Source organism: Silurus aristotelis (assembly GCF_946808225.1).
Source record: "Silurus aristotelis genome assembly, chromosome: 2".
In the NCBI taxonomy this organism is placed as follows: Eukaryota; Metazoa; Chordata; class Actinopteri; order Siluriformes; family Siluridae; genus Silurus; species Silurus aristotelis.
This window is the reverse complement of record NC_139575.1, coordinates 32,559,389-32,586,762: the sequence shown is the minus strand read 5'-3', so window position 1 is coordinate 32,586,762 and position 27,374 is coordinate 32,559,389. Positions and strand designations below refer to the sequence as shown.

The following is a 27,374-nucleotide window of genomic DNA, read 5'->3' as shown; positions in this document are numbered from 1 at the left end:
TTATATCAAGCCCAATGTACACCAGAAAATACATCACTGTTTGAAATATTAATTGCAGTTAAAAATGTATTAGGCAAGCTTGAAAAAGTTTTTATTAACAATCTTTTCCTAGCAGTTAACAAAATATCCATTCACTACCTTTTACATTTATTCAAGTACAAAAAAGGCAAAAAGCAAATCCTAATGGCAAGTTCATACTATTCATGTTTCTGCTGAGTCAGTTATTCTAAGTTGAAATTTCAGGTAATCTAGTCCTCAATGGTTTGTGGGGTTCCCTGTTTGTCTAGTGGTTAGGGAACCAAACCCAGCCATTAGGGTTGCACAAGCCAGTGCACTCTTAGTGCCGGTCCCAAGCCCGGATAAATGGGAAGGGTTGCGTTAGGAAGGGCATCCAGCGTAAAAACACGTGCCAAATCGAACATGGGGATCACGAATACGGATGATCCGCTGTGGCGACCCCTAATGGGAGAAGCCGAAAGAAAGGTTTTTTTTAGTCCTCAATTGTTTGCAATCCATTGTCCAGACATAAAAACATCTTGGAAAATAATTATAGGCATTAACTATGTGCCTACTGCCTTGAAATTTACGTTCTTAAGCATGCCTTAGACAACCCTGCTTTGACAGGGCTGATAATGCTGAGTCGCCACATGGCCACATGGCCACAATGACAACCAGTAAGCACGGCAAGAAGCCTGGAAAGCACTCTTCTTTGCTATCTGGATGAATGAACAACTTGGCAGCAGACATGGCTCAGCTAAAATGATTGTTCCAGAAGCACAGACTGTGTAACTCAGAGGTTTGCACTGTTCAGAACAGCCCTTGTTATTCTTCAGTGGCCGGCCATCCTGATGATGACCTATAAGTGTGATGACCCAAGCAGCACTTATTAAGCATGTACCTGAAAAGTATGGGCTACTGATATGATGTCCTACTGCCAGGCAAGTTACTTTCTGCATGGTGACTACAGTACATGTACCCCTGAGGGGCTTTTTCACACTGAAGAGGGATAATTACAACAAATGCTTTCTTTAGCTGTCTGTGGTGCCATTTTGGACAAGTGATAATAATGGACTCAGACAATATTAAAACAAATTAATCTTTTTGTTTTGCACAGAATCTCAATAAAATCTCACATAAAAATTGGTGTTATATTCTAGGCCAAAGGGTAATACAAAAATTGTGGCCCCCAGCAAGGACGACATTTTACTTGTTTTCCCCTGGTTCTTAAATCACTCTAACAGCTTTTCTCTTGAAAGAAAATGCTGTTTAAGAAGAAAGATGAGTTTTGGCATCCTCAACTAGGTTGAGTTTGGCACCTAAGGCTGAATCTCCAACCAAGGTTTATAATTTACCAATCCGGGATACATGTCTGAATGCAAAAGTCCATAGCATGGGGGCTTTGAATGCCCATAGGTGGAAATTGTTCTGTGAATGATGTTGACCTTATTCCCTAGACCATGGGTTTTGTCCATATTCTCGAATCTTAACCCTTTTTTCATTGATTGTTAAACTGCTGCAAATCTCCATTTATCCTGAAGGTCTATGTGGCAGCTATTGCAGTGCACCACAGATTTAATACAGCCTTTCTTAAAGGGGTGAAGCACCTCCATCTGCCACAGTCCCCAAGGAGCCCTGTGATGAACCTTCATTGCATGTTCTGGTGATAAGCTTGACTTTTACCCATTGGTGTTACCTTGTGGCAAAATCTAGGATGTCTGCCCAAGAAATTACATATTACAAGTCCTTTGGGTCTGAAGCCTTAAGTAAGGCATAGCTTATATCACAAAAATAGCAATCTATGAGGTATAACACTTTTGTATAAGTAATATGTAGAGTCTCATATAAAGAAGTAACATTTTACATTACATTACATTTTGAATGTGATCTGGATGGTCCAATTTGGATGGTCCAATTCCCCAAAGTTTTCTTGGGGAGTTATTTGGCTGTATGTTTGAAGGTTTTGAAATGCCCCAGATTCAGTTACATGGTCATTGAGATTTAATTAAACCCTGGATATCGTAGTATTTCACTCTAGTCTTGTTTCCATTGATGATGTGTAATGTCACAGAACTGTTTGCAGATAAGCAGTCCAATATTATGGTATTTGGTAGACGTCTTTAACCAGCGCAATTTGCAATTGGTTATACAAATGCAAATGAAGGGACAGAGATTTGCCCAATGCAGCTTAGCAGTACTGAACTCACAACCTTCTGACCAGAGGCCAATGTTTTAACCACTGAGCTACAGTACACAACACAATGCTTACTTCTCCAAACAGCAGAAGCTTACATAGTATATTGTTCCAAATAAAGTTTTCTTTTGTCAATTGCTTTTAGGCATGTATCTCTGTGCTCCATTTTATCTTCGAGTTTTGTGTTGCGGGTAGAATTGGGCTTCAGCTCATTGCTTGTTGTTCTTTCTGTAACTGTTGCTCCTGCTGTTTTTAGGTCCACCTTCCACTCGTTATCAGTGATTGTTGGCTTCTCTTTTACCTTCCTTATGATGAATCTGAGAGCACATTTTGAAAATCGTGCATGACACATCTATCTATCCAGGGTCAGTAAGTTATGGTTATATAAACTTTCCACTTGCATATTTTTAAACCAATTGTACTGACAGAGATCTGCTCTAGATTAATTTTAGATTTTGTAGATTCAGTCCCTGAGAATTTAGGAAGCTGCCTCCCCCATGATTGATACTTCTTTCAGGAAATCTTCACAACAAATGACTATATCTTTTATTATTGACACCAGGTGCAATTTGCATGAGAAGACCTTTCGCAAGCATCTATATCTAGATCTTGATTTATTTTAATGTAACCTTTAAACAAATAAGTTTAGTATATTGTCCAAATACTTTTTCCCCCTACCAATTTTATTTTAAACACATAAAACCTATTCAAAGTCCAAAGACATTATTGTGTGTACACTGGAAGTCTGTGACAAATTCCCCCAAACTGCTTGTTTCTATGCTGTTATTCATAATGTGCACCAGTTCAGTGAGACGGTTCTAGTGAATCATTGTGTATAACAGCAGCATTTCAATTGAAATATCTCAGCATGCATGTGCATGCATTCAGTGGGTTATTTAGCTGGTCTATATGACCTCTTTACATTTCTTTTCATTTCTCAATTATTTTGCACATGGAAACCTAACACTGTAGTGAGCATAGTTCAAGGTAAACCAGGAAGAACATATGTGGATGTTATAAAAAAACATTTATATATTTTATGAAATTGTTCAGCTCTTCAGCTTTAACAGCTACAACAGCTCTCATTATTGTCTCATTCTAAGGCACAGAGTGTAAAGATTATAGAACTGTAAATAAGTTTTGAGTAAACAGGTTTCCCATTTTTTCGATGCAGAGAAAATGAAAATGCTTATCCATGGTAATTGTACATGCACTATAAATGCGTTGGTAGACTTAGTTTGAAAAAGAATTCTAGGTTTTTCTTTAAGATGGTGTCAGTTTTTTCCCCACAATGGGTATTGGCAAGGGAGTTGACAAGGCGATATTAAAAAAAGTATTGCAACTCAGCAAGGGTAAGAAGTATACAGAAAACGTGTATGCTATTCAGATTTCATACATTTTTATTTGTCACAGTCACTGGTTAGAGAGAGGAAAATGATTCCATAATAAGAATTGACCAAAATAAGGGCTATGTCTTGTCAGAGGTATTTACATTCACACATATATCATATACTGTATGCTTCCTATATTTTTTATAGCTGCTTCTTGTTCGATATAAAGTACCCTCTAAAATTATTAGTACCCTTCATGGAAACAAGCCAGAACCATGAATATTTTTGACTCCTGGCTTTTCCCCTTCTTCAGCAGCCTCTTCACAGTGTGGGGAGAGTGTGTTCAGACATGTGAAACATTGCATCCCTCGCAGCCCTCATAACTGTTCGTGCATTTTTGTATATTCATATTGTCCTTATATTTATACCAATTTATGCCTATCAACAAGCACTTGTCTATTTTCTATTGTAATTTATAACGTCTGTTTTTAACGTGTGTATCTCCCATGGTGACAGCACATGATTAAATGTTATAACAATACTTTAAATACATAAAGAAATGTTTTACTGAAAAAAATTCTATTTCAATTTCAATCAAATGTCTTCTATTTGGTCAGCAGAAACTTTGCATAATATTTATTTGAAGCAATCATTTAGCTCATGTTATGATTTGATTTAGTTTGTATTACCTAAACCACATGAGAAATATAATAACATTCCTGCATTGATCATGCACAGTCATCATCTTATGTGTCACCTAAATCAGAGAATCCTGAGAAAGAACTGCTGAAAAAAATGCTGTTAGCTTGTAGGTAAAGTGATGGACAGACAGAAGGAGGAAGGTGGAGTATGTGTTCAGCATGCTTTGTATTAGATAGAGATTCTCTTGCCCTCTAGGGTGGGAAAGGTGCAGGTTTAATCCCATCTGCTCCGCTCTCAGGCTTATCATAACATCTGCCGAGGCACAAGTCTGATTCATGTGGAGGAAGGTGCAGATTGAGATTCAGAAGGAAAAACTTCTTATGGGGTTTTTCTATTCAGCATACATTCATAGTGAAGTTCTGTTTCAACATGATGAATTCTTGTGCCATGGATATAGATTCATCTTTTTTAGAAAAATTATTTAATTTGTGTGTATAATGTGATACAATGTATAATTTGATACAAAATCATGGGTTCTTAATCTTTACAAGTCCTCCTAGTCTGAATTAAATCTCACTGTAAATGTTCTGAATCTATATTGGTTTTGTCTAATACAGCATAAATGTTGTTAATTATCTGTAGAGTAAAAAAAAAAGGCTCTACACAGCCCACATAGCCATTAATTGCCAATCAGCCAGTGCTGATCTTTGGATTCTGGCTGTAACGAAGCACTTCTAATGACCCCTTTAAAGACCAAATCAATCACACCGTGCTGACAAAGCCACCAGAAGTTACTTTAAAAGGGAAGACAGCAGAATGAGTATAATTGTCCATAATTGTTCCTGTCTGACCAAGAGGAAGAGGAGCGTAGTACTGGATGTATAGCTACCGTGCATTTGTAATGGTTTCTTAAATATAGGCTATTTGCAATTTTTACAACCAAATTGCTTGCTTTGGTAACTGGTATGCAATGTATGTGCTTAAAAACAGGTCGGCTTTCCAGCAGGAAATTGTGTGAACATGTTCACATGCATGTCATCTCATAAAAAAAAAAAAAAAGGGACCACACAACAAGTGTTTCATCATTTTTCTTCTGCTTTTAAGTATGTCTTGACTTGTAGCTACAAATTCTTCATGACAAAGGACGAGGACCATAGTGTGCTGTGCTGTGCTGTGTGATTCATTAGAAGACACAGCGGATTGTTGCATAAGTATTGCTGGCTCTTATAAACGAAAAAAAAATAAATAAATACATTTACAGAACAGCCGAACATTGTCTCTCCTACTCAGATGAAATCGAGTGGCAGACAAAAAAGAGTGGCAATTGATGTGCATTACCAAAGTACATTCATGGGCAAAATCTTCGAATGATGCATCTTTTATGCACCAAAAGATGTCACTACACAAACTATATGTTGATGTTGATGCTATTTATATGTGTTTCTCATCTGCAGGTATACACACGCTATGGGAAATGCTACACATTCAATGGGAACAAGACCTTACCAAAGCGGACACGGCAGGGGGGGATGGGGAATGGCCTGGAGCTGATGCTGGATATACAACAAGACGAATATCTCCCCATCTGGAGAGAAACCAGTGAGTCAGTGCAAAAATACTTAATTACAAGATTGTGAGTTCAAATCCCAGCACCACCAAGCTGATTCTGTTGGGCCCTTGAGAAAGACCCCTTACCTTTAACTGCTAAGTGAAATAAATAAGTTCCTTTCTCTACAATTCTTTCGGCTTTTCCCATCAGGGTTCGCCATAGCGGATCATCCACATGTTTGATTTGGCACATGTTTTTTTACGCTGGATGCCCTTTCTAACGCAACCCTCCCCATTTATCCGAGCTTGGAACCGGCACTAAGAGTGGCTGGGGTTGGTTCCCTGACCGGGGATCGAACCTGGGCCACAGCGATGAGAGCGCCTCAGCCTAACCAATAGACCACCAGGGAACGTAAGATAAGGATAGGTTCCAAAAGCCATAAATGTAAATGGATGCATTTTCCTTTGTTGTGAGTGTCAACATAACCACCAATCATATCTAAGACAATAAGCAAGCACTATTCTAGGGCAAATGCAAAATGATAATAGTTTTAAAAACAAAACAACTGTCAGAAAATAAGCAGTCCTTTGCCCCCATTTGCTTGTTTAGTTTTGCTGCACTGACTTGTTTGATGGAAAAGCTAGACACAGGGAAATATACTTCCATAGACTTCTTAATTACAGTGACTCATCTGCAAATTTATAATGCTTAAACATTTAAAGAAATCAAAGAGAAATTTTATCCAATACTTATTTCTCTCAATTTGTGTAATTTTTATCATGTCTCCACATTTAAGCTTTCAGCCTACACTGTATGGATAAATGTATTGGGACACCTGCCTTTTCCAACTGAATGTGATTCTTTCCTAAAATGCTTTCACAAAATTGGAGGTACCAAGTTGTATAGCATGTCTTTGGATTGGGTAGAATTACATTTTTTCTTCACTTGAACAAGGAGACCCAAACATGTTCCAGCATGACAATGTCCTTGTGCACAAAGTTCCACTCCAATCCATAAAAATATGGTTTATGTATTGGCCTGCTATAGAGCTCTGATCCAACTCTATTGAACAACTTTGGGATAAACTGAAATGCTACAATAACTGCACCCCAGGCCTTCTTACCTTACATCAGTATTTGACTTTTCTAACACCCTTGTGGCTGAATGAGCACAAATCTCACACAAGCACACTCTTGAAACACTAGTAAAACATCTTCCTAGACTGGAGGTTATTATAACAGCAAATGCAGACTAAATGTGGAAAGGGATGTTCAAAAGGCACTCACAAATCTTATGGTTAGGTGTCCACAAACATTTTCCATGTAGTTTTTAACTATGTGCAAGGCTTCGAATCAAATCCACAACAATTTGTGTGTAAAATCAATTGTGTGAAAGCTATTTTTTTCTCTTTTTTACATTTAACTTCATAAAGTATATTCACCTGTGAGAATTTTAAAAGATTTTCATTGCAGAGTAATTTTTTGTGCTAATAATAATAATAAAATGGAATGGACAAAACTAAAGCATTAAATTGAGGCACTTGAAATCCCTTGCTTCACCACCAGACCACATCATACAAATGCTTGCTGGTCAGAACAGACTTAATATCCCCAGTAACCTGCTGCACACAATAAAAGACATTAAACTCTTTACAACAATAATATGGTGTATTGTGTATTACAATGCATGTTTAGCCAAAAAAAAGTTTTTATACTCTTTTTAAAAACTTACTTCATAATGTTTTACACATGTCTATTTATATAAAGCACCATTTATATCCGATATAATCTCAAGGTGCTTTACATAAAGCTATGAGGCTGAATTTAAAGTAGAAAATAAAAAGTGATGTCTTTTTTTTTTTTCTTTTCAATGTCTGTTCCACAGTTAGAGTGATCATAAAATCTGTGCGGCCTTAAAAAGCCCATAATAAATTACAGCGTGTAAAATTATCAGCAGACAAGAGGGAAAAAAAGGGAGAGTGATGTACAATTTATTATGTATTCAGCGTACAATTAATTATGTATTCAATGGAAATGTGGTGAATCATTGGATATACAGCTTTCAGTGCCTTTCCATACAAACATCCTGAGGTAAAAAAAAAATGTCTTTCTGTCATTTTCTTCACAGATGAAACCACTCTGGAGGCCGGGATACGGGTTCAGATTCATAGTCAGAACGAACCTCCTTACATCCATGAGCTGGGATTTGGAGTCTCACCAGGATTCCAAACCTTCGTGTCCTGCCAGGAACAGAGGGTATGCTCCAGTCCATGTATATGCTCCAGTAACTTTTGAATGATTCTTTTAAATGACCTTATATAAAGGATATATATAATAATATATAGAAATTATACTTATAGAACTTATATATCTTTTAAATAACCTTATATATAACTTTTATAATAGTAATAATTATTCTGACAAACAAAAGGAAAAACAAGGGTGCACACATATAGCTCTCATGAGAGATAAAGCATTTATTTATTTATTTGGCCTATATTTTATATTATCCAAGGGATTTTTTTTTTTAATACTGAGAAAGTAAAGATGAGAGCCATTGATTGCCACCAAGGGACAGCTTATAGTCAAAGTCTTTGATCATGTCCAAGTCCAAATTACTAGCACAGGACCTTTACTGCAGTGCAATGCCACTCCTCCTGACTCAAATAATACACTATGTGGACAAAAGTATTTGGGACGTATGACTTTTCCAGCCATGTGTGATTCTTCCACAAACTGTTGACCACAAATTTGGAGGTACACAATTGTATAAATGTCTTTGGATGTGGTGGCATAACATTTTTCTCTTTAATTGAACTAGGAGAATTAAACTTTTTCCAGCATGACAAGAAATCCATGCACAAAGCCAGCTTTAAGTAGATATGGTTTACATGGGTTGCAGTGGAAGATTTTGAGTGTTCTGCTATAAATCTCTGACAACCCTCAACCCTGTTGGACAACTTTGGCGATGAACTTGAATACTGAATGCAGCCCAGGTCTCCTCACTTTACTTTACTAACACCCTTGAGGCTAAATGAGCACACTCCAAAATCTAGAGGAACATCCTTCCAGAAAAGTGGAGGCCATTATAACAGCAAATACGGCTAAATGTGGAATTGGATGTTAATGCGAATCTTACGGAGAGGTGTACACAAACTTTCAAACGTGTCATTGTGTTACGCAAATTAGGCATGCAACCAGTTCTGCATTCAATACTCAAAATGAACAGATAATGTAGAAATAGGTAGAAATACAGGTGCACTTGGATTTTTTCTTTGTTTTTGTTTTGTTTTACTTTTTTGCCCATATTTCGCACATCTGTTTAAGACTATGATGTGCAGCAATCGAAAAGTGATGCAACCAAAATAATGAAAAAAAGGGCAACATTTACTTTTAGATATGAAGCTCACAGAATAAAAAAAGAGCACATTCATTAAAACCGCTCGCTGGAACCGTTATTGGAAAAACGCTGCTGCTGCGAATGGCCTCATATGGACAGCCTAAAGATACACTTAGATGATGGCTTTAGACTGCAATTGATACCAATAGTTTTACTATGATAGCTTTAGGACTGCAATTGCCACAAGGCCTCCATCAGCATACAGTTCACAACTTCAACAAAACAGACTTTATATTAAAAGTATAATGAATGTACTGGTTACACAATTGCACTTATTGACAATATAGCCGACAGGTATAAAAGAAAATTATTTATAATCCTTCTATCCTATGCAACCCGGATGAATATATTTTCCCTTTTTTTTCTGGTTCCTCTGAAGATTTCTTACTCTTGTCTTTTCAGGTTGAATTCTGATTATATTTTGGGAAACAGAACCAGCTGAATACATCAAAAAACTTTGCAAGTACAAATAACTGCATGAGTGGAATAAAAAAAAAAAAAACACCCTGTGTGAGACCCATCTTGAGACTAATTATAAAGTGTTAAGTAAACGTTTCAGCAAAACATTTAGGCTATGCCTACTTTTAAAATGGAATGCTGGTAGATAAAAAAGCACAAAACAAAACCAACAGATATGGGTAGTGTCATTTAGTGTCAAGTTTGTAACCCATTTAAGCGTTTTAACTTCCTCCACGCTTTGTGTTTATGGATTCCACCTGTGTCTTGAGAGCATTTTTGTCCATTTTCAAAAAATTGTTGCATGTATTTTAATGTTTAGTGAACAGTTTCTAAATGTTCTGGGTCTGGCCTACAACTTTAGTCCAGTTTTAGGTTATGGTTGTACCGAACCGAATGACAACATATACACTATAAGGATTAAAGTTAAGACTTAAACGCTTTTTGAACATCCCATACAACATTAAGACCCTGCTTGCTGTTATAATATCTCCCACTCTTATGGAAAGATGTTCCACTAGATTTTGGACTGTGAAGATTTGTGCTCATTCAGACACAAGCGCATTAGTAAAGTCAGGTATGGTGAGGAGGTCTGGGGTGCTGCTTTTCCAATTCATCCCAAAGGTGTTTGATGGAGTTAATGTCAGAGCTCTATAGCAGGCCACTCATGATCTTTCCCCCCACCCCATGTTAACCATATCTTCATGGAGCTCATTGCACGTCTCCTAGTTCAAGTGAAGGGAAAATTGAATGTTACCACATCTAAAAACATCTGATACAATTGTCTGCATCCAAATTTGTGGTTACAGTTTGTGGAAGAGCCACATAAGGCTGGAAAAGTCAGTTGTCCCAATACTTTTGTACATATAAAGGCTTAGAGAGGCTAGGTTAGGTTTCTGCTTGACTTCCCTTGTTTTGCATTGCAGGTTGTGTAGGATGTGCAAATTGTTCAAAATGTAACCTTACAAAGAGATTTCCTCCTCTAACACTCTCTGTGTTTAATCATCCCTTTAGCTGTCGTACCTGCCGCAGCCATGGGGAAACTGCCGTGCGTCGTCAGAGCCAGTGATCCCCGGGTATGACACCTACAGCGTGAGTGCCTGCAGACTGCACTGTGAGAGCGTCCATGTGCAGAGAGAGTGCAACTGTCGGATGATACATATGCCAGGTGCGTGCCTGTTAATAAGCACGTATGTATACGTGCTCACGTACTCAATAAGCTGCTATTAATGTGCACGTCTTGTCTGTAAACTCGCTCTTATTGACTGGCAGGGGCCAGTCAGTAGACCCATCAATCATCCTCACACTTGTCACTCAAAGCCTCTGCCAGAAATGGAATTTCGGGGACATTTATGTAATGAGCTTTCCACTTAGATGAGCCAGTCAAATGCAAGAATGTCATACCTCATTGGCATTCACGCTTTCAGGATCCTGACCTCTTTCCTTGCCACTGCCTTTTCTATCATTCTTGTCTAATCATTATAATTCTTTTTTTTTTTTTTTAAGAAAAAAGTGACTGGCCTGAGCGCATTAATCAGATTATATTTTATAAATAAGTATAAATCATCCATTCATTTACTGACCTTGTCATATCTATTCATCTTTCCATAAACCATCAAATCATATCTATGTACATCATTTCTATTCATGCAATGCTGCATTCAGACCATAGGCTTTTTAACACAAACAAACGGCTTTAATTGCAGGAACGGCAGATATCTGTACGCCATCAAAAGTGAAATGTGTCGACCGAGCACTTGGTAAGGCCTTCTCCAATAAAAGAATATATTAATATTCACTTGATCCTTTATGCCACTAGATTTAACTTAATCCTTCAACAGTGGTTTATATTATCTCTGTATGTACTGAATTAGTAACTGCAGTGCTTGAGTCTTATTCTATATGTGCTTTAGAGACACATCTCTATTCTTTGTTCCTCCTAAAGCGTTGCTGGAGATAAGCGCAGGAGATCCGTGCGTGTGTGAGACGCCGTGTAACGTCACGCGCTATGGAAAAGAGCTCTCTATGGTTAAAATCCCCAGCAAAGGCTCAGCACGCTACCTCTCTCGCAAATACCACAAAACCGAGGAGTATATCAGGTGACTTGCATGAGCACACGCATATTCCAAAACACATTTTCATATCATTTTTTTTTTTTTTGCGGAAGACCAAAATCCAAAACCAAACCAAGTCTTGAAAGGTCACATACACATAAACAAAAGCATATCCTATCTACTAGCTTTTCTAGAGATGCCCAAACCTTTTCCTATGAAGGGACCAAAATCTAATTTGAGAGAGGTCCATGGGCCAAAAGGAACTGTTGCATTTTGCAAAGGGTCCCCTCATTTTTTATTTTATAACATTTAGAAATAAATAAACATAATCTGTAACCTGTTTTACTAATGCAGTTTTATTTTATAATTTTATAATTCAATGGAATTAATACCACAAAAGCATAGAAAAAAATCCAATCTGTGGTACAATATTATTCTGAATAAGAAATGAAGATCTTTGTCAATGGCAGTTGTTCCCTTTTCTTCCCTTCTCCCATATATGGCATAGCGGGCCAAATCAAGGGGTCACTGTGGGCCAACTTTGAGCCGTAAGCCGTATTTGGACAGCTCTGTTCTAGTTAGTTTCTATGATAGAATGAGCTCCTTCCTGAAAAATAATTATCTGTGTATTTAAATACAGTGGCAGAAATAAGCCAAGGGGGAAAAAAACCTTTTCGCTGTCCGAGCTTTTCTGATAATCGCGTGGTCTCTCTCGATTTCGCTCACTATTGTTTGCGAAACTGCAATATTAAAAATGAAAATGTAATTTGGCTCCTCCATGCATAGGCTAAATGAAGTAGCGCTTTTTAAATAGATTGCTCCAAATTGAGATTATGTTCGTTCCAGTAATTATTTTTTTCCTTTTCTGTGTTCGCCGCTGACAATCCTTTATTTAGAACAACACAATAAGCGACGTCTCCCTGGGTTTTCTTTTTTTTTCACCCAGCCAATAGGATATTAAATGTTTCTATTAAGAATGTCAGAATTTTGCTGCTTATCTCCAATGCTGCAGGGACAACTTCCTCGTCCTGGATGTTTACTTTGAAGCGCTGAACTACGAAACGATCGAGCAGAAGAAAGCATACGACATAGCCGGACTGCTAGGTGGGGTCCTGTCGTGTGCACGCATACTCAGGGTGTTCTTACAATACCATTCACACACCATTTGTTCACTAATACCATATTTTATTTTGTCAAAGCTACAGTAAAGGACAAAATTACCAACCTGAATTACATGCACATAATTTAAAAAGCCACTTAAACACAATACTGATGTAAATGGTCACATTTTTTGGTTTCCACCAATATCCCTGTGCAGTCACTCTCACAAAAAGCTTTCTTTTGTCTGTTTGATTTTCAGGTGACATTGGAGGCCAGATGGGACTTTTCATTGGAGCCAGTGTTCTCACAATATTAGAGATACTCGATTACATCTACGAGGTAGAGTTTATCATTGTTGTTACACCCTATTGCACCCTCTTTCGAAAAGGATGGTGTGTGCATAGAGTCTTTTGTTAATAATTCAAACAAATGAGAATTGAGTTAAAGACTTTATAATTTTGCTGTTTGCGAAAGTTCTGTGAGTCACATTGACAATCCTGTAATAGGAATTTACCATCAGGGCTGTGTCTGATTGGAAGTCTTTCCTTATTTGGTCAGAAATGTCAAATATAATTGCACACAACTTTATGGGCACTGGAAGAAGCCTGGATACAAGGTGACTTGTAGGATCAAGTCACCAATCAAGAGAGAGACAAATATTGTATTGCATGGTCCTTTTTTATATATTAGCTTTTTTAATGTAAATGCTATTCTATGCACAATATGTAAAGCAATGTGCAATGGGGAAAGCGGTAGCTCAATGGTTAAGTTGTTGGACTTGTAATCAGAAGGTTGTAAGTTCAAATCCCAACCAGCTGCCTCTACTGGGCCAATAAACAAGGCCCTCGCCTACTCAGTTTTAAGTCGCTCTGGATTTGAGCCAATGCCCTACATGAAGATGTAAATTAGACCACACTTACATTAGTTTTATGGAGAGGTAGTAGCTTAGTGGTTAAGACTTTGAATCTGAAGGTCATGAGCTCAAATCCCAGCCAAGCTGCTACTCGAGGGCCTGCTGAGCAAGGCCTTTAAACCCATACCTGCTCAGTTGTATGAATGAGATAAATGTAAGTTGCTTGGGATAAGAGCTTCTACCAAATGGTGTAAATTTAAATGTTTTAACAAAATAATTAATAAGTAATCTTGGTTAATAAATACAAATATATATAAACAGAATTTCTGAGACACCTGACTTTTCCTGTTGTAAAATGTTAAACTTAGAAATGTGGACTGTGATGTTAAAAAAACAACACAAAAAGTTTTAACACTCAACTTGCACAGACTCATCAAACACGCATTTATATGTACAGACACTTTAACTTACCTTTAATATTTTTTATTTAGTATTTTTTAGTATTTATTGAATGCCTTATCGCCTATGTTTGTGGATACTGCTGGAAGCTGTAAAATTCCCAATGGGATGAATAAAGTATCTATCTATCTATCTATCTATCTATCTATCTATCTATCTATCTATCTATCTATCTATCTATCTATCTATCTATCTATCTATCTATCTATCTATCTATCTATCTATCTTATGGTCTCTCTCTCACTAATATCACCGATATTGCGTGCTTTGCTGCCTTTACTTATATTTCTCTCCTATTTTAAGGTAATCAAACATAGGATCAAAAGATTCCTGAGACCACAAAAATACCAGAACCAGCAGAGCCAGAGGAACCAGACGCAGAGAACAAGGAACCACCGTGATCTGAATTTGAGGGCCCAGCTAACACCAAGCACCATTGCAACAGTAAGACTAGAGGAATTTAAGCCCAGAGTAAGTCTATGGAATGGTTAAGTATTTTATTTGTTTTTTTATTCATATCATACGCATTTTACACTGGAAAAGTTCTCAAGCACTTCTTTAAAAAGTTTGCTCAAGTTTTAAAATGTATGCATCAAGGTTTTTTCCACAAGTTGTCTAATGAACAAATAAGAGCAAATTTTTGCTAGTGGGATTTTCCCAGAGGTGACAAAAGTGCACACATCCTTTACTTAAGTAGAAGTACAGATACTCATGTTTTTAAATACTCGGGTAAAAGTTGAAGTACTGATTATACTTTTATACTCAAGTGAAATTAAAGAAGTTTTGGCTCTGACATGTACTTAAGTAAAAAGTAGTTATTACTTCCACCTGTTTTAGCTGTTAACTGGACCTCACATCATATAAGATAGATAGATAGATAGATAGATAGATAGATAGATAGATAGATAGATAGATAGATAGATAGATAGATAGATAGATAGATAGATAGATAGATAGATAGATAGATAGATAGATAGATAGATAGATAGATAGATAGATAGATAGATAGATGTGGGTTAATGTCAGGGACCCACGAGGATGAGTTTGAGAGTTTGATTCCTGGTCGAGCTGGTTGCTGTGTTGGTAAATAAAACTTCTGGACCTTGTCCACTCTGAAAGCATTTCAATTCTGTGTTGGATTAATTTCTTGATTATCTGGTCTTTAATGAAAGATAACTCTTTCATTAACTCTTTCTCATAACTCATAACTCTTTCACCAAAAAAAAAAGAAAAAAGAAAAAAGCACTTCTGTGGTAGCTCAGTGGGTTAAGGCTTGTGCCTCACTGAAGTCCTAGACTTAACACTCAACACACATTCATTACTCATCTCAGCCCATTCCACCATCATTTATTTTTTATTATTTATACTCTACCGTACTACACTGTTTACATGCTGTTTTTTGCACCTTTACTGTTTCTTATTACACTATACTGTTATTATAGTATACTGTTTACATGCTGTCTTTTGCACCTCTAGACTGCTGCTGTTTTTTGCACTACATTGTGTCTGTTTATATTCAGTCCCGGGTATAGTCTTTACAGTTCTCCTTATACAGTACTGTATATTAAGTACTGTATAAGTACTGTATATATACAGTAGGTTTACTAGTTGGCACTATCTCAGGCGCTATCTTTGTGTCTTGTCTTGTGTTGTCTTGTGTTTTCTGTCTGCACTGTCTGTATTGTTTTTTGTCTGCACTGTTCTCACTAGGTTGCACTCGATGCACTTTATGTAGCTTGTTGTTGTTTGGTGTAGCTCCAGGGTTCCGGAGGAACGTTGTCTCATTTTTACTGTGTACTGTGTACCACTGTGTATAGTAGAAATGACAATAAAAGCCTCTTGACTTGACTTGACTTGATATTGAGGATCAGGGTTTGAATCCTGCTAGTTGCGATGTAGGTTATGTTCCTGCTTCCTAAATCTTTCTTTAGCTTTATATGCTTGTGTTGATGGTTTAATGGTAGATAGACCTGCTCTAAACAAACTTCCTGACCTGTTTTCCCTGATGGTTCAGTGGGTTGAATCAGGTGTCTTGCTTTTGGTGGGGTTCAGGGTTCGAATCCTGCTTTCTGCCTGCCAGTCACGATCAGGATTCACTTCCAACATCTTTCTTTAGCGATATATTTTTGTTTTTAATGGGTTGAAAAGAAAGATAGACCTGCTCTAAACAAGCTTCCGAGCCTGTCCTCACCGATAGTTCAATGGGTTAACGTTGGTATCTCGCTGGTGGTGGGGATCATGGTTCGAATCCTGCTTTCTTCCTGCTAGTTACAATGTAGGTTCAACTTGTGCTACTTACATCTGTATTCCTACATCTTTCTTTAGCGTTAAAGTCTTGTGTTGATGGTTTGAAAAGAATGATAGACCTGCTCTAATCAAGCTTCCCATCCTGTTTTTATATACTGATGGCTTAGTGGGGTAAGGCTGGTACTTTGCTAATGTTGGTGGTCAGGGTTCAAACCTGGCTTTCTGTCTGCTAGTCATGAGGTAGGTTAAATTCCTGATTCCTACATCTTCATATTCTTGTTTTGATGGTTCAAAAAGAAAGATAGACCTAAACAAGCTTTCCAGCTTTTCCTTCCTGATAGTTCAGTGAGTTAATGCTGGTGCCTCGCTAATAGTGTGAATCAGGGTTCGAATCCTGCTTTGTCCCTGCTAGTCACGATATGGGCTTGCTTCCTACGTCTGTCTTTAGCATTATATTCTTGTGTTGATGGTTTGAAAGAAAAGATAGACCTGCTCTAAACAATCGTTGCAGTCGGTTCTTCCCGATGGTTCAGTGGGTTAAGACTGGTATTTCGCTGTTGGTGGGGTTCAGGGTTCGAATCCTGCTTTCTGTGTTTCTGTCTGGTCTGAATTTCTTGCGTTGACGCATGAAATGAAGGATAAACCCCCCAAAAAAAGAAGGTGTGTTGTGGGACTTGATGGCTTTGTAATAAAAGCCTTGCCTCAAAGGTTGCTGGTTTGAATCTGGCTTGTCCCCACACTGGTTAAGCTGTGTGGAAAGTAGTGTGTGGTGAGTAATGGAGTGGTTGACTGTGAACAAAGGTTGTGAAGACCTGCTGCTTCACAGCCTCAGAAAAAGTAAGGGTGATAGGTTTTTAGCAGAATTTTTCCCTATATATGCAAAACTAAGTCGATACTTTTTTGGACGTTTTTGCTTCATAACCCACTGTTTTCAGCTTCTCAGACACTGGGGGGGGGGGGCAGATGCCCGGATATTGCCCCCCTGCTTTAGGATACACCCTCCGAATCCGACCTTCCACGCAGCCATTCCTGACACCTTCCACACTCTTAACTTTGAGCCCTGGCCGGGGTTTGAACCGGCAACCTCTCAACCCAGAAGCAAAGCTCTTCCAATTGAGCCACAGGATCTCCTGCAAGAATCTGATTTTTAGGACCTTTTTTGGTTCCTTTTTTAAACCTTTTTAAACGAAAGCTAAGCGGTAGGAATTGAACCGGGTGAGTCAGATAGCAGCGACCACTTCACTGACCATTTCGCCAACACAGGAGAGGCAAATAAGCCTTTGCTTATTGGACTCTTGGCTTTTCTATAGTTAGGAGACCAGTGTTTTCTCTTGGATCATGATGGTAGAGGGTCAAAACTTTTCCTTTCTGTACATTCTCTCAGTAACCGGAAGTCTATGAGAAGTGACTCAGGTACAAGAACCACATCTCCAACACCTGCACCACTGATATACCATGATTTACCAGCAAACAATTTTAATGACCTTTCATTGTTCTGTTTTTAAAAACTTCTTATAATGTTCAATATGAAACTAGAGGTAAGAATCGAACCAGGGAAGTCTTTCATCATAGATCGCTAATGGCATTACTTCAAAACTCAAAACTTTGTTAGACATGTAAATAAGCAGGAAAGACAGAGACAAAGACAAAGAGACACAGACACAGCTTTACAAAGAGTGAGAAACAAATAGAGAGACAGCAAGAGAGAGACATATACAGTGAGACAGAGACATTTACTAAAAGAGACACAGAGACAATTAGATAGAGAAAATAGAGAGACAAAGATAGCGAGATATAGCCACTTCCTGTTGGAAGTGTTTATCCCGAGCGACTCTTAATGATCTCATTTACTAAATGAGCAGTAGTGAGTTAAGGGCTTGCTCAGGTGCCCAAAACTGGCAGCTTGGAGGTGTTAAACATGTATCATATTTACAGCATGTGATATACTGTATATGTAAGCATATGTACAGTGATTAAATATAAAGGCTATATCAGTGCAGAGACGTGTGGACATCATTAAGAGCCTTTGCTATGTTTCCACACGGACAGTTAATGAGGTGATACCGGAGAGACTGCACCTCTTTAAGTCAAGTCAGGAAGCTTATATATAGAAAATTATAGACATTTTACAGATTTGAATGATGTATTGTTTTTATCTGTACGATCAATAAAGACAGTAATTTAAGTTTGTGTCGCCATTATGAGGGAAAACCCCACAAAACGCCACCTAGAGGGTTAATGGTGTGAATCATGGCGGATTTTGGTGTTTGATTTGAGACTTGGCGCAGAAATAAAACAAAAGTTTACTGATTAAAAATATTTTTATCTGGAGTTTATTTATTTATTTTAGATCTAAGTAAAGAAAGGACGTCGTGGATAAATGTATTTTTTTGCCAAAGGTTTAAATTTGCCTAAATTTCGTATTTAGTTCTTTATTTATGTATTTAAATTTTTTATAAAAATGGTGAAACAGTAATATATATATATATATATATATATATATATATATATATATATATATATATATATATATATATATATAAATACAAAACGAATTAAAAATGTTGTTACCTAATGAATGTGTCCAGGCTGAAGGTCCACATATAGAACACAAGCAGAGAAAAGATGATGATTATCAGGAATGTGTCTGTTCTCAGTCATGTTTACATCACTGACTCCCTCTGTCTCATCCACATTAACCCTAAACGTCTTACTGCCTTCTGCCTGCTGATTCTTAGCTCCATAAACTAGTCTACATCTGTGGTGAGTGAGAGACAGGCCTTTATATACCAGTCGATTGAAAAAGACGCGCAGTAACAGGAAATCGGTTGTTTGCCTGAAATTGGCATGCAGGGAAAATAAATAAAAAAAAATCCACCAAATCAGTAAATTAAAACTAAAGTCACGAGTCTTTTTTGAAAATGTAAGAAGTAAAAAGTACAGATATTTGTGTAAAAATGTAATGAGTAAAAGTAAAAAGTTGTCTGAAAAATAAATAGTGGAGTAAAGTACTGATACCAAAAAATCTACTTAAGTACAGTAACGAAGTATTTTTACTTTGTTACTTCCCACCTATGGATTTTGCTCACAAATATAATAGAGGTTTAATAGTACAGGAAATAGTACACGAAATAGTACGGAAATCTGTAGGTTCAGGGCTTTCGGCTTGGTACACGCAATCCTTTTTTAAATGCAGAAAATTGTTACAATCTGAGTGTCCTCAGGAATGTATCAAATATGAAACCATATAAAAAAAGTAACTAGAGTTAGTGCAGGGTCATTGTGGCTACTTACTGTGTACCAGAACTAAGAACTGTTTTGCGCATGTATGTTAACACTAAAGAATGAATAGCGCTAGTAGTCACTTCCTGATTAGCAGCTAACGCTAGCGCTATCAAATCTTTAGCTTATGTCCAGCTTCAAGTATTTCTCTTGAAAAGAAAAAACTGACAATTCCACAAATTGAGGGAATAAATGCATTAAGGATAGAAGGAATTAAAGTATGCTATATAAGTAGAGCAATTAAGTAGATAACATCCTTAGGAAATAAAATTTTAAATGTAAAACACACGCACTTATATACACAAACGTTTTATTTTGTTTCTTTTATTTAATAAATGTAATTTGTGCCAATTTAATTGATTACTCAATTTAATCAATATAACAAAAATGTATTGCATTTGATTTATTCTATTAATTATTTTATTTAAAAAAATTTCCTCTACACCTGCCTCTATCAAAACAATTACCTCCTTTTTGGCCTTCCTCTTTTCCTCCTTCCTGGTGGCTCCATCTTCAGCATTCTCCAACCGATATACTCCTTGTCCCTCCTCTGCACATGTACAAACCATCTCAATTGGGCCTCTCTCACTTTGTCCCAAAAAAGTGCTACATGCGCTGTCCCGCTAATAAACTCATTTCTAATCCTGTCCATCCTCGTCACTCCTAGTAAAAATCAACATCTTCAGCCCCGTTTCCTGTCTTTTAGCCAGTGCCACTTTCTCTAAACCATACAACTTTGCAGGTCTCACCACTATAAACTTTCCCTTTCACTCTTGCAGATAACCTTCTATTCACGAATCACTCCTGCCACTCTTCTCACCACAAATAACAATATCATCAGCAAACATCATAGTCAATGGAGACTCCTGTCTGACCTTATCCGTCAACCTGTCCATCACCACTGCGAACAAGAACGGGCTTAGAGCCAATCCTTGAGGCAAAACAACCTCCACCTTGAATCACTCTGTCGTTCCTACTGCACACTTTACTGCTGTCACACTGTCCTCATACATGTCCTGCACCACCCTCACATACTTCTCTGACACACCTGACTTCCTCATACAATACCACAACTCCTCTCTCGGCACCCTGTCGTATGCTTTTTCGAAATCCACAAATACACAATGCAACTCCTTCTGACCTTCTCTATACTTCTCCATTAACATTCTCAAAGCAAATAATGCGTCTTTGGTGCTCTTCCTCGGCATGAAACCATACTGCTGCTCACAGATGGTCACCTCTTCTCTCAGCCTGGCTTCCACTACTCTTTCCCATTGGTGTGACTGATACATTTTATTCCCCTGTAGTTACTGCAGGTCTGCACATCTCCCTTATTCTTGTACATATGTACTCCTGCCTTCTTTTCTCCTCATGCCTTCCTGCACTTCTTCATTCCACCACCACGTCTCTTTGTCTTCCTTTCTATTTCCAGATGTCACACCAAGTACCTTTCTAGCAGTCTTACTTTTTGCAGCAATTACTTTCGCAGTAGTTGCCCAATCATCCAGCACCTCTACACCACCACCGAGCCCCTGTCTGACCTCTTCCCTGAATCTCACACTACAGTCTTCCTCCTTCAGTTTCCACAGTTGCCATCTTACAGACCACCATCTGATGCTGTCTAGATTTACTGTCCCCTGCCAACACCTTACAGTCTCCAATCTTCTTCAGGTTGCATCTCCTACATAGAACATAATCCACCTGTGTGCACCTTCCTCTATATTTGTGTTATACTTCAATTATAAAAAAAAAGAATTTTATATATTATTAACAAAAGCAGGCATTTTATATAAAATTATTTGAAAAAATGTAAATTGTTGATGTTCATAGATGTTAATAATAATTTCTTTCCCTTAACAGTACCGAAATTGAACTGAACGGTGACTTAAAAACAGAGGGACATACCGAACCGTACATTTTGTGTACCGTTACACCACTAAGATGTAACACCTCAAAAATTCAGCTTTAAAGACAACCACCAATACAACCATGCATTCACTTTTCCAATCAGTCAATCATGTGGAAGCAGTGCAACACACAAAATAATGCAAATACAGGTCAAGTACTTGAATTCAAACACTTGCTGGTGCTAGACGGTGCCAAGTGCACTGCCCTCCTGGTATTTGCACAGACAGGTCTGCAGAGATGACCCAGAATACTGTTCCAAAAAAAAAGTACTAAGCATCAGTTCTGTGGGTTAAAATGGCTTCTTGCGGACAGTAGATAAAAGACAGAGGAGAATGGCCGAGCTGGTTTGAACTGAGAACACTTAAAATAAACATGTTTTACAAACATAAAAATGCACAAAATTTCATCTTGAGGTAGATGAGCTATACCAGCTGAATATCATATAGAAGTCACATTCCTATCAGTCACAAAACCAGAATTTGTTAGTACCTTAAGCACAATTTTTTGTAAACTAAACAGTTGAAGATTAGAGCATGGCCTGGTCTGATTAATTTTGATTTCTGCTTTGCAATGCAGATGGTGAGGTCAGAATTTGGTGCTAAGCACATGAATCCATGGTCACAATTTGCCTTGTGTCAACAGGTCAAGCTAGTAGTGGTGGTATAATGGGGTGGAAGATGTTATCTGGGCACATAGTGTGTCTATTAATATCATAATATCTGAGCATGAACACAGATACCCCCTTATTGCTAGTTTGATCAAAGCCAATATGATAATGGACCATGTCACAAAATGGTTTCATATACATGACGATAAGTTTACTGTACGTTAATGGCCACATCTATATCCACCTTTGGGTTGTAGTACAATGGTAGATTCACTGAGAGTGTGTGCCAGAATCTCAAAAGAATAACCATGAGTATTCCAAATAAAGTGAATGTACATACACAACCCCAATTACAACACTGTAAAATGTAAAAAAAAAAAAAAAAAACCAGAATAGAATGATTTTATGATCTCATAAAAAACTATTATATTATATTTACGATATAACACAGAAAACAAATCAAACGTTCAAAATGAGAATATATGCCATTTTAAGAAAGAAATAGGAATATATTGAATTGTTTGATAGGGCCATATTAACCACTGTGTATCATCATGTCTTCTGTCCGTTTACATCTGGGAACTGAGGAGACCCGTTGCTGAAGTTTTTGGGAGAGAAATGTTGTCTCATATGTGTACAGGATTTTACCTGCTTTAATGTTCTGGGTGTCCTTTGTGGTATTTTTTGTTGCATGTTTCGACAAACGTTTTCAAGTGGTAAAAGGTCTATAATGCAGGCAGGCTAGTTCAGCAACTGGACTCTTCAACTACAAAGTAATGCTATTGTAATAGATGCAGTATGCAGTTAGCATTCTCTTAATCAAATATGCAAGGCCTTCTGTGAAAAAGATGTTTTCTGGAAGATGCCATTCCTTAGACATGATAATGCACCCTTATACCTTCAGAGATGCAGCTTTTTGAACTGTGTGCTAATAACAAGCCAGATGATCCCTCTCCTCTTTAGTCCGGATGACATGGTGTCCATGGTATCCAAAAAGAAATGCAAATTTTGATTTGTCTGAACAGAGAACAGTTTTCTACTTTGCCTCAGTACATTTTAAATTAGCTTTGGCCCAGAGAGGATGGCACAGTTTTTGAATCAATTTCACACATGCCTTCTTCTTTTCAGAATAGAGATTTAACCTTCATATGTTCAACTGTGTTCACGGACAATGATTTTTGTAGGTGTTAATGAGCCCATGCAGTGATTTCCATTAAATAATCATAACTGCTTTAAATGCAGTGCTGCTTGAGAGCCTGAAGATCACAGGCATCCAATATTGATTCGCCCTCATCCTCTGTGCACAGAGATTTTTTTTTTTTTTGATTCTTCAAAACTTTTGATGATATTATGTAATGTAAATTATGTGATATTTAACTGGTTTGCAATTTAATGTTGAGGAACATTATTGTGAAATTGTTCCACAATTTGAAGTCTTTCACACATTGGTGAAGCTCTTTAATTCTGAAACACTCTGCCTCTCTAAGATACACTATTTATACTCAGTGATCTTACTGACCAGTTGTTCATTCACCTAATTTGTTGCAAATTGTTTCTCCAAATGTTCAATTGTAATACCTCTTAATTTTTTAGTTTTTTGGACTATACGCCGCTACTTTTTTCCCACGTTTTGAACCCCGCGGCTTAAACAACGAAGCGGCTAATTTATGGATTTTTCCTACGTTTTTTGCCGGTTTCACAAGCTTCAACCCAAAAAACAGAGCGACATAACATTATACCAATTAAATTTCCGAACGGAAACGAAAAAACGCACATCACCTGTGTTCTGAGCTGCATGGCTTTGGGAGAAAAACTTTCACTGGTGTTGATTTTTAAACGCACGACTATGCCAAAAGATAAACTTCCGAGAAAAATTGTTGTGAAAGGGAAGGGGGAAGACAGTGAACAATGACTTTTTTGGTAGACTACTGTTTAGATACAAGCCGTTGTAACGCGCTGTATCAGGGTCAAGGCATAGCTCGCTAACTACAATTGCAACAGAAATCATATAAGCACAGACAGGTTTCCAAAACTCATGCTTTTTTATTTTTCTTGGCAACAGCATTACGGGTTAGTCAAAGAAATTTAGAAATGAGCATCAGAAAATAATAATGACATATTCCTCGGTCTTGCACACATGCAGTAATACTGGAAATAATGCCGCGGCAGGCTATTCCCAAAATGCCGCTCTGCTCTTAAAGGAGCCACAAAATATTTCACCCGTTACACCGTGTAACAGACACTGTCTTTCGTTAAAGCCCGTGTAAAGTTCATTAGTTTCAGTGTAGACTGCGGCTTATAGACAGATGCGGATTATTTATGTTCAAAATAAAAATCTTTGTCAAATTCAGTGGGTGCGGCTTATATATGGGTGCGCTTTATAGTTCGGAAATTACAGTACGTCAAATTCAAAATTTCTAAGTTCTATTGTGAATAAAATATCATTTTATGAGATTTGCAAATGGTTGCATTCTTTTTAGTAACATTTTACGGTGTCCCAAAGTTATTTAGGCCTACAAAAAAAATCATATATATATATATATGGTCTTACAATTGTCATCTTTTTTTTTGTCAACAGGAGGCTAGTGATGGGACGCGAGCTCAAGCACACAGTGTCTATCCAGCGTCAGTGTTACCAAACCACCACACACAAGCCACTGGACAGCAGGACTTTGCTTGCTAGGAGATGATTTCTCTTTTAGTTTCCACCCTCTGTCTACAACAAATTGCTCATCAGACTTTTGGCCCTTGGATGACTGGGAATTGAACATTTTCTGTTTAGCACCTGTAAAAGCTGCAGCCAAACTCAAACCCACAGGGAGCTCATACTGAATGCCCATTTTTACAGTCAGAGGAAGGTATGTGGCTTGTTGGGGGTGGGGGGTGGGGCTGAAACTGGCTCATACCGCCTCTGATACATCAGCACGTGGTCGTATTCGCATCGTTCTGCATTAGCACTAGTGGAACAAGGCCAATTTGATTATACTGCATGTCAGTTATGTTCTGAAGTAGATGTTTAGAGTTTTTATTGTTTATTTCTATACTTACTTGTCAATTTTTTTTCCAATTCAGATTAATCCTGTCACATGTATACAGTATCTCACAAAAGTGACAGGACCCCTCACATTTCAGCAACCATTTTAGTATATCTTTTAAGGTGACAATACTTTAGAAATGATACTTGGATATATTTTAGATTATTCAATTTGCAGTTTGTATAGCAGTACAGGTCTACTGTCCTCTATAAATAACAACATACAATCATTATTATCAAAATAGCTGGCTATAAAAGTGAGTACACCCTAAGTGATAACATCTGCATGTCATGTTACTATGCAAAGCCACATGTCCTATTCATCATGTTAATGTTTTTGTCAGCTTGACAAGACCATACAAATTTGTGTATCTTGTAGTAGAACAGTTACAATTTGGTGCTTAGAGTACAATTTTCTCATACTGAAGACTGAATGTCCAAATTGCAAAGACTCTGCGGATTTGAAAATTAGAATTGTTGCTCTCCACAAAGTCGGCCGAGACTATAAGAAGATCATTAACACTCTGAAACTAACTCGCCAGGGTCATACAGAGGTTTTGCAAGAAGGTTTCCACTCGGAACAGGCCTTGCAGGGGGTTGATCAAAGAAGTCGAGTCCTCCTGCTGTGCGTCAGGTGCAGAAGCTGGCTTCAAAAAACAGGTGCAAGAGTGCTGCCAGCATTTCTTTGGAGGGTGCAGAATGGTAAGTCAGTGCTCACACATACACCGCACACTGCAACAATTCAGTTTGCATGGTTGTCGTCCTCGAAGGAAGCCTCTTCTGAAGCTCGCTCACAAGAAAGCCCACAAACAGTTTGCTGAAGACAACCTGTCCAAGAGCATGAATTACTGGAACCGTGTCCTGTGGTTTAAGGAGACTAAGATGAACTTGTTTGGCTCAGATGGTGTACAGCATGTATGGCAACACCCTGGTGAGGAGCACCAAGAAAATTGTGTCTTGCCTACAGTCAAGCATGGTGGTGGTAGCATCCTGGTCTGGGGTTGCATGAGTGTTGCTGGTGCTTGGCGCTGCGGTTCATTGAGGGAAACATACATGATGCCCTCGTTTCAGAAACGTCAGTTTTCCAACATAATAATGACACCAAACACACCGCCAAGATGACAACTGCCCTGCTGAGGAAGCTAGAGGTGAAGGTGATGGAGTGGCCAATAATGTCTCCAGACCCGAACCCTGTTGAGAACCTGCGTGGCATCCTCAAACAAAAGGTGGTACGGTGCAATGTGTCTAACATCCAGCAGCTCCATGATGTCATTATGGAGAAGTGGAAGAGGATCCCAGCAACAACCTGTGCAGCTCTGGTGAATTCCATACCCAGGAGGATTGAGGCAGTGCTGGATAACATTGGTTTTCACACAAAATATTGACACTTTGTACACAGTTTTGACATGTTCGCTTAGCGTTTACTCACCTTGGTTGCCAGTTATTTTGACAATAATGGCTGTATGTTGAGTTGTTTTCAGAGGACAGTAAATCTATACTGCTATACAAGCTGCACACTGACTAATCTAACATATATTTAAGTTTCATTTCTATAGTTTTGTTCCTTGAAAATATATACTTAAATGGATGTGAAATGTAAGGGGTGTACACACGTCTGTGAGATACTGTATATATGAATTTATTACAAAATCCTGCAATTTTTTTTTTATTTTGATCATTTTTTATTCATTTACCCTTTTATTAAATAATTATCTCCTTTATGTGCTCATGTAAGAATTTTATAAGGTACATTTATAGACGTTTTTTGCATTTCTGAGAAAATGAGACCAGAGATCTCTACAGTCTTGGCCCCCACAAACATATTGTAGATATGACAATAATAAGCTGCATATTATTTTCCAATTTTATTCTTCTGTGAAGCGATGACCAGAAAGGACTGAACTGCTGTAACCGTGTTTAATATGGACTCTAACTGTAGTATGACATCGATCATTTCTTAGTGCAATTCATAAGAACTTCTGAGCCATCTGATTTTTAATGGTTGCATTGCTCACCATATTTTCTGTCTCGTATCCTCCGATTCATACATTCTCACAGATCTTATAAACACACACAGTCCTGTTACAGACCTTTGCTCTGAAATGCCAAGCGCAGGTCTCATAAAAAAAAAAACGGAGTCATAATGAAAAAAAAATGTCAGTGAGTTGACCAAGTGCTCAGTTAAATCATTTTCTTACTTGTTTTTCCATGTGTCATGTATCTTAGAATGAAACAATAGCCTATAGTGCCTCTGGGAGCCA

The 27,374-nt window shown here is 37.8% G+C and overlaps 1 protein-coding gene across 1 annotated transcript in view; it reads left to right on the top strand.

The window, feature by feature from the left end:
- asic4b (acid-sensing (proton-gated) ion channel family member 4b) overlaps positions 1–27,131 on the top strand; it is a 59,430-nt gene extending 32,299 nt beyond the window's left edge. The window contains exons 2-10 of the mRNA XM_083524125.1: positions 5,619–5,763; positions 7,841–7,968; positions 10,583–10,736; positions 11,275–11,328; positions 11,514–11,667; positions 12,635–12,726; positions 12,983–13,062; positions 14,339–14,506; positions 24,658–27,131. Of these exons, the coding sequence (XP_083380251.1) occupies positions 5,619–5,763; positions 7,841–7,968; positions 10,583–10,736; positions 11,275–11,328; positions 11,514–11,667; positions 12,635–12,726; positions 12,983–13,062; positions 14,339–14,506; positions 24,658–24,762 (1,080 nt within the window). The 3' untranslated portion in view covers positions 24,763–27,131. The remainder of the gene's footprint in view (positions 1–5,618; positions 5,764–7,840; positions 7,969–10,582; positions 10,737–11,274; positions 11,329–11,513; positions 11,668–12,634; positions 12,727–12,982; positions 13,063–14,338; positions 14,507–24,657) is intronic.
- Positions 27,132–27,374: the final 243 nt, after the last annotated feature.